The sequence below is a fragment of the Anabrus simplex genome, chromosome 8, assembly GCF_040414725.1.
Source record: "Anabrus simplex isolate iqAnaSimp1 chromosome 8, ASM4041472v1, whole genome shotgun sequence".
In the NCBI taxonomy this organism is placed as follows: domain Eukaryota; kingdom Metazoa; phylum Arthropoda; class Insecta; order Orthoptera; family Tettigoniidae; genus Anabrus; species Anabrus simplex.
In genome coordinates, this window is record NC_090272.1 from 225681497 (window position 1) to 225693962 (window position 12466).

Consider the following 12466-nt stretch of genomic DNA (forward strand, 5'->3'; position numbering starts at 1 on the left):
ATTTTAAATTAGAGGATAGTAACACAAATAACATAAAAGCATGTATTCCTACATTCCAATTTCGAAAACAATAGATATTATAAGTGATAGGAATCCGTGTGATGATGAGGAGGAAGAGGAAGATTTGCCTCAAAGTGTCCAACCGAGTTTGACTCTTGTGCATGTAACAAACATGGTACGTAGTCTTCAGGATTTTCTTCTGTCACGAAGAATCTGTGTTAAATTCAAGTGCAGTGGTTGCTGACTGCCTTGAATATTCATTTGTGTCTCGGAGTATTCAGAAGGAAATCACAGAATTTTTCAAAATTTAAAGTTGAGGACATAATGTACCAGTGCAGGGTAAAAGTTGAAATGCTGAAACTTTCTTGCATGTACTTTATATAATTTCTTCATGTGTGTGTGTGTATATATACACATTTATATATAAGGTTTTTTTACATGTAAATTCATGTTGAAATAATGTAGATTCTTCAACAGGTTTAGCAAGGGGCAAGTTCTTAAGAATTTATTTATTTCAGTACCGGTATAATAAAATTTCACTATAACAAATTAAAATCTGACGTCCCAAAAATTTTGTTATACTGATATTTTACTGTAATAAGAAACTGGACACAACACTAGTTGCAAATCGAGGATTGTGGCGACATTTAGTAAATTCACAGAGGCTTGCAGACTGAATGCTGAAAGGCATAACAGTCTATAATGATAATGTATGTATGTATGTAAGTAAGAAACTGGATCAGCGGTGTCAGGTGGATACTTTCTCTCCAGTTATATCGAGAATAGTCAGTTAATGACATGCTATTAAACTTACCAGAGTACTGCTGATCAGGTAACCACTAATGCATTTTACAACTGCAGAATTATCATACTTTTATATTGGCACTTACTCTAGCAACTCATCAAATATACTAGCTTCATAACACCAGTCCTTCGTATTCAGAGACGAATGCTTTAAGACTTCCCTTATAGTCAACATAGGCCAGTTATATAAAACTTTGGATTTCAAATACCAATTGTCCATTCCACACCTAGACCTTGCTGAAACTTTCAGTAGACAGACTGGTAGACCTATACCAAGTACTCTGATGATAACATCAGGTGGATTCAAGCAGTACCTGAGAACTACTCTAGATTTGTAGGATTACTAAAAGCAACAGCCAAAAGAACTATTCTAAGAGGTTTCCACAGGAAATATTATACCAGGGTGGAATAAGGAGTCCAATAAATTAAGAGAAAAGTACGATAAAAATAGTAGCCAGGGGAAAGCTACTGAACTGTTTCAATCACTCAACAATGCCAGAAGAGAGAGCTGGAAATATTCTATTGAAGGTATAAATTTCAAGCACTCCAATAGGAGGGTCTGGTCACTGATACGTAAACTAGATTCTGCTTCCATATCATCGAAGAAATCTACATCTGTTAATGTAGATCCAATAGCTAACCATCTTGTCAATATTTCTAGAACAAAAAAGGACAAGAAGTTCACCAAACTGGTAATAAAGAAACTTAGGCAATTCAAACGCTCAACTCAACCTCACGATGTATACTCAAAACCTTTCTCCTTACAAGAAGAATTTGAACAAGGTTTGCTTTCTCTTCAGATGGAAAGGCAGTAGGATTTGATGGGATTTACCTGTAATTCTTAAAGAACTGTGGGCCAGGTATGAAACGATGAACCAGATTTTAATTTTTTTTCTGATTGGAGAAGACAGAATCTTACTCAGCACTTGAAGCTACTGGATTGATGTAGGAAGCAATATACCAGTTATGCTTCACATGCTTTGGTGAAGCTGAACATCCACAAGTGAGTGTGCCAGCTGTTAAGCCATACTGTGGAGCAATACTCACCTGAAGTAAAAGTAAGTGCTAGAGCAGTTGTTCTCTACGTATTGGTGTCAATACCCCATGAATGATGTTCTGGCTAAGCGCTGAACAGTGGCGTGCGGTGGTTTTGAAAAGTGGGTATGCTGTCCAAGGTAGGACGTACTAATTACCGGACGTAGGAAGTATAATTTAAAGAGCATCATTATATAAACGAATGTAACCAAGCTATAACCATATAGACTTATGGGTACCTATGTGTAATCTCATGAAAATTGAAGAACTTCTAACCAGAGCGTACGGTATCATGTCAAATCCTTGGCTCTTCAGGAAACACAAAATAACTAGTGACATCACATCTATAGATTTAAAAAATCAATATAATTTTTAAAGCTGCAATTAACTTATTGAGATGTATAGAAATAGTTTATTTATGCGCAATGACATTGCATAATCCGTTTAAAAAATAGGAAGACAAACGTGTCATTCTTGCATTTTTGTATAAAAATTGTTATTTTATTCAGTTTCCTACATCAAAGTACATAGATTAGTAGAAATCACATCTATTTCATGTATCACCCCTCACTATTCAGTTTAAAAAACTCTTTGATCTCTTATGTATGTATCAGAAAACTCTCTGTCATGTTACACTTTTCACCCTTCAGCATAGAAGCCAACTTGAAATAACTCTGACACTAATGCTACAACATCATGCATATTGCATTGTACATACAGGCCTATCAAAAATTGATAGTAACTTATTTGCTACGTGTTTGTGAGACGTTCTTCTATTGTCCACTGTATGCTCTACTACTAACAAAACTGTGCATTAAGTCCCTCCACAAGATTTTTGGTTGCTTTGAGTCTACTTGAAGGTGAAATCTAGTCGTCTCTCTTGTTTTGTGAATGTTGTGATGACATTATCATAAAATGTGTCTGTGCTTTTGAGTTGGTGCAGAACTTCCTTTTCTATGGACAGAACTGCCAAGCCTGATAGCCGCTCTTGACTCTGTGTTGACCTCTGATAAGTCTTAATCCTCCTGAGGGCTGAATACGATCTTTCAACTGACGCTGTTGGTGCTTGGAACAGTTACTATAAGTACACCCAATTTGTACACTTCAGGCAGGGCTGTATCTAATTGTTTGCTTTTCAGAGAACACACTAACTGATGAGGGTGCTGACCATAAAATTCATCAAACGAATACAGCACGGTAAGTTCATTCTTCAATCGGATAAAATCAAACAAGTCTTTATAGGACAGTTTAAGACTTTCAAAAACAGAATGAGGAAAAGTAGCTTTGTACGCTTCATATTTCAGAGGATCCAACAAGGAAGTAAACTGTAATTCGTTTAATGACCCAAATCGTTCGTCTAATTGTACAATAATGTTGTCAAAAATAGAGCGGTGAAGGAATTTCCTTGACATTATTAGATCCTCTTCCCGACATTGTCGTTTAGTTGGTAGAGAGTCTTCGACACCATGATAGACCAGAGACTCGGCCCAAATTACGTCGCACTTTTTCCTGAGGTTTAGTATCTCTCTTTTGATTTCCTGAACTTTTTGGGAGCAATATAGGACGTCTAAATGCTTGGATTGAAGGATATTGAAAAGGATATCAGTGAAGGTGAAAATGTTGCTAAAAATCAGTAACAAAAAGGAAGTTTCAGTGCTGGTTAGAAATTTCATGAAACCTTATGCCGCTACAACTGTTTCACTGTCCCAGTTTGAGCTTTCATCTAAAACATTCCGAAAGAATTCAAGGAATGAAGTGCGATGTTCTTTCACTGTGTGAACAAGACGAGATGAAAAATTCCACCGTGTTGAAGCATTTCTAGGCATCCTCTTTGCGGTAAATTCTTTCAGTTGATGAGATCGTTTAGAGGACTTGTGAAAAAATGATCCTAATTCCGTTAAGGTCTGAAAAAATATTCTACATTCCTTGATACAGGAAAATGACTGTGACAAAAACAGATTAAGTTTGTGAATAAATAAATATGTATAAATATGGCCTTCGGAAAGAATTCTTGTACTTGTGTGGTCGGCCATCACAGCTGCTCCGTCGAACGTTTGTGCAACCAACATGTATTTTAAGTCAAACTCAGTAACAATGTTTTTCACATGTACAAACAAACCACTGGCTGTTCGATCTGCGCTGACATCAGTGAGAGAAATGAACCTTTCGTGAACTTTACCACTTTCAGAATCAACGTATCTCAGAGTGGTTGATAGTTGAGACAAATTCATAATGTCTGAAGTCTCGTCAAGAAGAAGGGCAACAAAAATAGCGTGTTTTATTTCTGACTTCACTTTTCCAAAACTACATCACTGACTGCTCTTATTAAGTCATTTTGTATCCTGTTTGAATTCCCGCGGAACACGGTCAATGTTTCTAGGTGTGTACTTAACGTCGCATCGTAAGTAGCGAGTAAGTTCAATGCACCCAAATAAGTACCCCTGTTCAAAGAATCTTCACCCTCAGAATGTCCACGGAATGGTGATTCGTGAGTAGCTAAAAAACACACAACATCAATCAATCGCTTGAGCACCTTCCTGTTTTTCCGAACGGTCTCATTATATTGCACAGTGCTTGCACGCAATTGAGCATCAAGCTGAACATCAATTCTAGATTTTCCAAACGTAATAGTGCAGAAATGTGTGACTGCGATTTTTCATGCTTTTGAATGGCATTGTGCAAGTTACTCAGATTATCATAACCAGTGTCAGACCAAACAGTCCGGTCTCTTGCAAAGAGTAAACATGGCCAGCAAACAGTTTATTAAATTTGGAACTTCCAGCAATCCATTCTATTTTACTGTACTGTGAAGTTTGGAAATGACCAAGGTACTCTTGACTTTTGTTTTTATGCGTCCCTTTAATGATGGGCATATCTGGAGAAGATTTTCCAGATTGAACAATTTCTAGTTTCTCACATGGCAAATATTACGATAGTTGAAACTAATAAGAAATTACCGTACCGTATATTTCACTAATACTTCTACGTAAATACACAATTATGCACTCACGACACAGCACTGTCCACGTTTCATGTTATTATTATGAAAATTATTAGAACGTAGCCCCTACAAACATGCCACATGGTCCACAGCAACGCTGGTACCTACTATATACAGTAGTAGGCAAGTTTTTCTCACACTGTTACATTTAAGAAAAAATAATTTTCAATTCTAAAATGAACTGGGTATTCGTAGTTTTAAAACGTTCTTCACTGCTGTCAGTTATCACTCGCAAGAGCTGTTTCAGCAATAGGCCAAATTACAATAAATAAACGTATCATAAACCAGCACAAAGTTGCTTCACACTGCTACACTATGCGATCAGGCCGGGCAGCGTTGAGCTGTCGGCTTACCAAGCTCGCTTACTGGCGCGGTTACTACGCATGCGTCACTTTGAACTCAACGCTGGGCGAGCCAAGCGGTAGGTGTGTCGCGTACCCTCGGTAATGCAGAAATTCGTACTGCAGAATAACCTTCCTGCATACTGCAGAAAACCGTACTGCAGCAAATGCTCTTAGTTAAAAAAAAATAGTATTGCCAACTGACAAGATAAAATTAATTGTTGCACTTACAGTTGCATTATTGCTTACTTTGCTTCTCAAGTCCAACGGGTAAGCCCGGCTTAGCCTGCATACCCACAATGCACGCCACTGGCGCTGAAGGAGGTTATTACGGCTCTTCAGTTTAGCTGCAGATTTACATAGCTGTGCTCTGTATGTTCGATGATTTCTAGCCCATTGAAGACGTGCAGCAATGGCCTCTTGCGAGGTGACTGAAACCAAATGCCCATTGCATGCAGTTCCCATTACAATGTTCTCTCACTAACAGGTTGGGATGGAACTTCATTCAGTGACTGCAGCAATTCCTGTCAGGTTTAGAAGCGATTTTGATTCACAAGCTGTGAAACGTGTTTCCAGTCCCTCTCAGTCAGGATCTTTTACCACAGTTCTGACATCATGTTTTGTGGCCAAGTGTAGTACACCACTGCTTGTAGACATGTTGAACAGTCCATTGCAAAACACCAAAAAATCCAGCAACTTTGCGCACCGTATTGCCATGGTCATAGACAAACACGATTGCCCCTTTTTGTCACTCTGTCACATCCTTACATCTACCCATGTTGATGTACACTGTCCGCTTGAAACATCAATGTCTCACTGATTCAATATAATACCAATTGTTACTGTCTTATGCTCACATATAGAGGCAGAACACATGTGGTTGAGCAAGGAACTCATTTGCTGCACCATCTGTACAGGCTAATAAACCATCTGTGTGTGCGCAATAGGGTGACTAATATTTTGTCTGGTGAGTTTATATTATACAAACACAAAATGGCATCAACTTCCAGAAGACGGAGAGGACCTTTGTCTGAAGAGCCTAAACAGGCACTCATCGCTGGGCTCAGAAGATACTGGCAGGAAGTCAAAAGTGGAACAAGAACAAGACCTAGACACTAAAATGAAGTTGGTTGTTACCATGCAGTCCATAGAAGCTCAACTCGATGTATTAAAAAAACTTATACAAACAACACTTATGCTGTGCTTGTAATATTCCTGTTCTAATTTTCAGGACACAGCCAAGACAGAAGAATTCTTTGTTATGGACTACCAATTCCGTGTTCACACTACAAGATGTCAGTACTGGAGCTTAGAAGATAAGGAGTGGTCAACAAAAGGCTGCACTGTAAGTCTATACCTCTGCGCCACAACTTGCACTTCCTTTCTACTCTTCTTTTAATATTTACTTTCTTTACCAGTTATTGCAAAATAGCTTCAGAGAATTGGAATACTGGTTTGATTTAGAGAAGAAAAGGTTTCTGATCATATCATTTTCAGTTCAACTTGCAGACTGTTTGTTTGTTTGTTTGTTTGTTTGTTTGTTTGTTTGTTTGTTTGTTTGTTTGTTTGTTTGTTTGTTTGTTTGTTTGTTTGTTTGTTTGTTTGTTTGTTTGTTTGTTTGTTTGTTTGTTTGTTTGTTTGTTTGTTTGTTTGTTTGTTTGTTTGTTTGTTTGTTTGTTTGTTTGTTTGTTTGTTTTAGTTACCACAGAGCTCAATAGGTTCTTCATGATTTTATGTGTTCTAGATTGGGCCAGAGACATCTACAAGCAAGATACATTGTCGCTGTTCTCATTTGTCTGCCTTCAGTGGTAGTCTATTCGTGCCGCCCAACAAAATCAACCCAATTTATGATGTTGATCTATTTCTAACAGTTGTAGACAACCCATTGATCGTCGTATTTGTGTGTATGTTCCTTCTTGGTGCTCTTCTGCTTATGCTGTGGGCTCGTAGACAAGATAAGAAAGACATTTTGAGGGTAAGTAGTACATGAGGCACAAATCATTCTTAAAATTGCATACTCTCCTTGATTTGAATGTTGCAGTCATCAGCCTACAGGTGGCAATTAAATTCTCTATGATTTAGCATTTTGCAGAAGTCACATAAAACATCTTATAAATTACAAACCAAAAACCCTAATTTAATAAATTTTTCATTTTAATAGCTCTTCAGGCCATGCTGTAACACATTATAGTAGAAGGTCTGATGACTCACTTCTGTGGGACAGTGGCATAAATATAAATGTTTAGGTACATTTTCCACTGGCTTATAGGATGTACTAACAGATCCTTCATAATAAGATCTGCACACCAATTTTCACTATATACAATAGTGTTTCATCTTAGTGTGCACATAATCTGTAAAACATGTTTCTAGGTAATGACTAACTTTGCAATCAGGACACCAGCACACTGTGTTTTTTCTTACATTGTTCTTTCCAACAGCCATTAAAGCAAGACTCCAGAAAAAGTTCAGCTGTTTCATCTCCCAAGTTAACATTGAATAGCCACAAATAACCAGAAGGAAAATCCCAGAAACACACAAACTTTCTCCCTTACTGTATACCACTTCCCAATGAGCGACCTTGGCTTTAGAACAGAACCTTGATTTCTTTCTTTGCAGCCCCATGTGTGGGGGTGGTAGAATAACACCCACAGTATCACCTGCTTGTCATAAGAGGTGACTAAAAGGGGCCCTAGGGGCTCTGAACTTGGAGAACGAGGGTTGGCAACCATGGGGCTGTTAGCTGAGCCCTGGCATTACATAATGATAACTGCCATGACCATAGTTATCTCATTAGAATTAAAAGATAAATGATACAAATATCAAAACAAATGCTGATTAGCACTGAAATAAATTACAGTATATACACTGATATTACCATCACAGTTATCAACATTTATCTTATTGTAAACTAGCAAGATACCGGTGCTTCGCTACGGTATTATAATGAAATTTATAATTGAATGCTTAACGTTTTATATATAATCTGCTGGAATTCGCGAACTAACTCATTTTCTGAAAGAATCCGCCAAAATTTGTGATCTGACTCATTTTCTGAGAGATTACGGCAAAGTTCCTCCCATTTTTCAATCTTTCTTTCCAGCAATCAATTTCGTACTTCCCGGGCTAGGTCCAGGTATTCCACCCGGCCAGTTGGGTTCCTAAATCTTTGCCATCTTTTCCTATAAGCATTTTAATATGGATCAAATCCTTGAGGAGATCCGGCGTGGTGTCGTCTTGGGTGCCTTGGCAGTACTGAACTCGCAGCCGGACTGCAATCGTAATCATTACCCAGCTAGGACCCGTTTCCATCACGGTCCGCACATTTTGACGATGGTCTAGAACATTATTATTATTATTATTAATAGGGTGGGTGATATTAGTTGAATTTAGGTTATTATTATTATTATTATTATTATTATTATTATTATTATTATTATTCATACACTTCTCCACAGGAAATATGGGTAGTAATGGGGCATGGGATGCACCAAGTGCCTTACATAATTAAAGTATTTACACATTATAATACAAACGTTGATGTACAGGTATATACAAAACTGTAGATCATGGGATCTTCATTCTTGCGAGAGGAACGATCGCACAATGTTGCATGTTGACAGGAGGACAGAATGTTGCATAATTTTGTAGATGTTCGGTGGAAGACCCAGTTCTCGCAGACTCTTGTGAAGTGTATGTGGAATAAGGCTGTTGACCGACAGAATCACAGGAACTATTCGTACCAGTTTCATCTTCCAGATCCTCTTTATCTCTTCTGCAAGTTCTTTGTATTTGGAGATTTTTTCACTATACTTCCTGTCAATGTTGGTGTCATTGGGGATAGCGATGTCAATAATGAAAGTCGTCCCAGTTTTCTTGTTTACCAGTATGATGTCTGGCCTGTTATGGTTGACTGTTTTGTCTGTCACTACAGCAGTGTCCCAATAAAGCTTGATCGACTTGTTCTCCAGGAATGGTGTTGGATGGTACTTGTAATAAGGGATACGCTCCTGAATTAATTGGTTTTCCTGAGCAAGTGCCTGGTGTATGATTCCCAAGACAAGATTGTGTCGTCTCGTGTATTCTATGGGGGCAAGTACTGGGCAGCCCGCAGTGATATGGTCAATGGTCTCGAGATGAACAGAGCATCGTCTGCATTTGTCGGAGAGTACGTTGGTGTCTTTGATGATGTACTTTTTGTAATTGTTTGTAGCTATTACTTGGTCTTGTATAGCAACTGCAAATCCCTCTGTCTCCCCAAATAAGCGCCCACTTTGTAACCACATACACGACGCATTCTTGTCTATGCTCTGTTGGTTTAGATTGCTGTAGTATTTTCCGTGGAGGGTCTTCTCTCACCATGTCCTTTCTTTCTCCTGCAGGAATACTTGGTGATTTGTATGTGGGTTGGAGGCATTGTATGGATACAGAACAGTGTACTTGTCAGCAAGTACTACAGCTTTATGGAGAAGGCTGTTTTCTTGCTTTTTATGGAAGTATCTCCATAGGTTCTTTATCTGATTCAGGAGCATGATTTGAAGATCCAGTACTCCTCAGCCTCCCAATTTTTGTGGGAGAGTGACCCTTTCAATGCATGAATTGGGATGATGTAATCTATAGGTGGTGAGCAAAGTTCTCGTTTTTCTTTGTATGCTGTCTATTTCTGTAGCAGTTATTATTAAGATTATTATTATTATTATTATTATTATTATTATTATTATTATTATTATTATTATTATTATTATTGATGGTCTGGAACCCACAGCAAGATGCAAGACCGCTACTTGGCGGTAAATTACATCCTATGCTATTGTCATTGCTGACAATGTGACCAGCACCATCGTCACACGTAGGTAAGTGCGCAAGATTTCTGGCGACATGAATGATATACTTCCGTGAATTATTGACCTTATTGTAGAAGTGAACAATTGTATGGTCAATATCATTCATATCGTTTATTTCAAATGTGTTTAAATTTGTATTTATATGCCAGGAAAATCTACTGCAGTCTAAATTTATGTACTCCAAAGGAAAAGATGGTTCTTGAAAACGAACACAGGAAAGATTAAAAATGATCAGTTTATGATCAGAATAAGTACATTATGAACAGTAAGATCACTTGGTCTCAACTCCTTTTTCACCCCACTGCCATTAAGTTGATTTAAACCCCCCCCCCCCCCACACAGAAAAAGAAGGTGTGTTTCCTTATGTTTAAAGGAGATTCCAAATACCAATGTTCATGTCTGTTACATTCAGTTCTGAGATATAAGTATCCCCATAAAAAGAATTCACTTTTTTCACTTCCTTTCACACTCCCCCCCCCCCCCCCCCATCTTAAGTGAATTTCCCGTTCGTTAAAAATACACATCTCTTTAATAGTAAAGGATCTTCTAAATACCACACGACTCTAACATCTTCAGTTTTTGAGATATGTGTCCACATAAAAAGAATTCAACTCCTTTTCACCCCCGCCTCCAAATTTTTTTCACCCAAGAATGCTTTTTTCTTTGTTTTTAAAGGAGATCCAAATATCAATTTTTACGTCTGTAAAAACTTTAGTTTTTATTAGATGTAAGTATCCTCATACAATTAATTCAATTAATTTTTCCATTTTTCACCTCCCCCCTACCTTCATTGGATTTTCTGAGAATATATGTTTTTTAAATTTTAAAGCAGATTCCAAATACCAATTTTCACGTCTGCAAAATCTTTTGTTTTTGAGATAATAGTATCCTCATACAAATAATTCAACTAATTTTTCAATTTCCCTCCTCCTTTTAGGTGGATTTCCAAAAAAAACATACATATTCCTTTATTTTTAAAGGAAATTCCAAATACCAAATTTCACGTCTGTACATGTTCAGCTTTTGAGATATCAGTATCCTAATTAAAAGAATTCAACCCCATTTTCAGTCACTTTTACCCCTCCACCCAAGTGATTTTTCAGAAAACAAAAAATACGTGTTTCTTTATTTTCAATAGAGATAAAAAAGATACTATTTTTCACTTTGGTAACATGTTAAGTTTTTGAGATAAACTGTAGAAATGCTCATTTTAAAATTTCACCCCCCCCTCCCATCCTTTTAGTTCCCCTTAAGTGGAGTTTCCAAAAACAAATCACCTATGTTTCTTTACTTTTACAGGAGATTCCAAATACCAATTTTTACGTCTGTAACATTTTACGTTACTGAGATATTCTGTAGATATAGTCTTTCTAAAAATTACTCCAATTTGTCACTCCTGTTTAACCCCCATTAATTAGATATTCCAAAAACAAAAAAATATGTGTTCCTTTATTTTCAAAGGAGATCCCAAATACCAATTTTTACATCTGTAATATCTTCTGTTTCTTATATATAAGTATCCTCATTTAAGGCATTCAACCCCTTTTTCACATTTTTTCACCCACCCTATTTGGATTTTCTGAAAACAAACAAAACATGTGTTTCTTTATTTTTAAAGGGGATTCTAAATACCAATTTTGCATCTGTACACTTTAAACGTTTTGAGATATATATATATATATATATATACAGTATATACACACTCATTTTAAAATTGACCCCCCTTTTCAACCCCCCCCCCCTTTAATTGGATTTTCCAAAAACAAAAACTATATGTTTCTTTATTTTTAAAGGAGATCCCAAATACCAATTTTCAGGTCCGCAATATCTTTGGTTTCTGAGATGTAAGTATCCTCATTAAAGGCATTCAACCCCTGTTTCACCCTTTTCCACCCTTCCTATTGGGATTTTCCAAAAACAAAAAATACGTGTTTCTTTATTTTTAAAGGAGACTCTAAATACCAATTTTTACATCTGTAAACTTTAAAAGTTTTGAGATATAGATACACTCATTTTAAAAATTCACCCCCTTTTCACCCCCTCTCCAATTAAGAATTTTCCGAAAACAAAAAAATACGTGTTTCTTTATTTTTAAAGGAGATCCCAAATACCAATTTTCAGGTCTGTAATATCTTCAGTTTCTGAGATATAAGTATCCCCATTAAAGGCATTCAACCCATTTTTCACCCCATTTCACCCCTCCTATTGGGATTTTCCAAAAACAAAAAAATACATGTTTCTTTATTTTTTAATGAAGATTCTAAATACCAATTTTTACATCTGTAAACTTTCAAAGTTTTGAGATATAGATACACTCATTTTAAAAATTCACCCCCCTTTTCACCCTCCCATTAATTGGATTTTCCAAAAACAAAAAAATATACATGTTTCTTTATTTTTAAAAAAGATCAAAAGTACCAATTTTCAGGTCTGTAATATCT

The 12466-nt window shown here is 36.8% G+C and overlaps 1 protein-coding gene across 1 annotated transcript in view; it reads left to right on the plus strand.

Moving 5' to 3' along the window:
* Positions 1-12466, plus strand: part of LOC136879384 (polycystin-1-like protein 2) — a 421935-nt gene that overhangs the window by 156260 nt on the left and 253209 nt on the right. Inside the window, exons 14-15 of the mRNA XM_068229099.1 lie at positions 6413-6526; positions 6926-7156. Coding sequence (XP_068085200.1) covers positions 6413-6526; positions 6926-7156 — 345 coding nt within the window. The remainder of the gene's footprint in view (positions 1-6412; positions 6527-6925; positions 7157-12466) is intronic.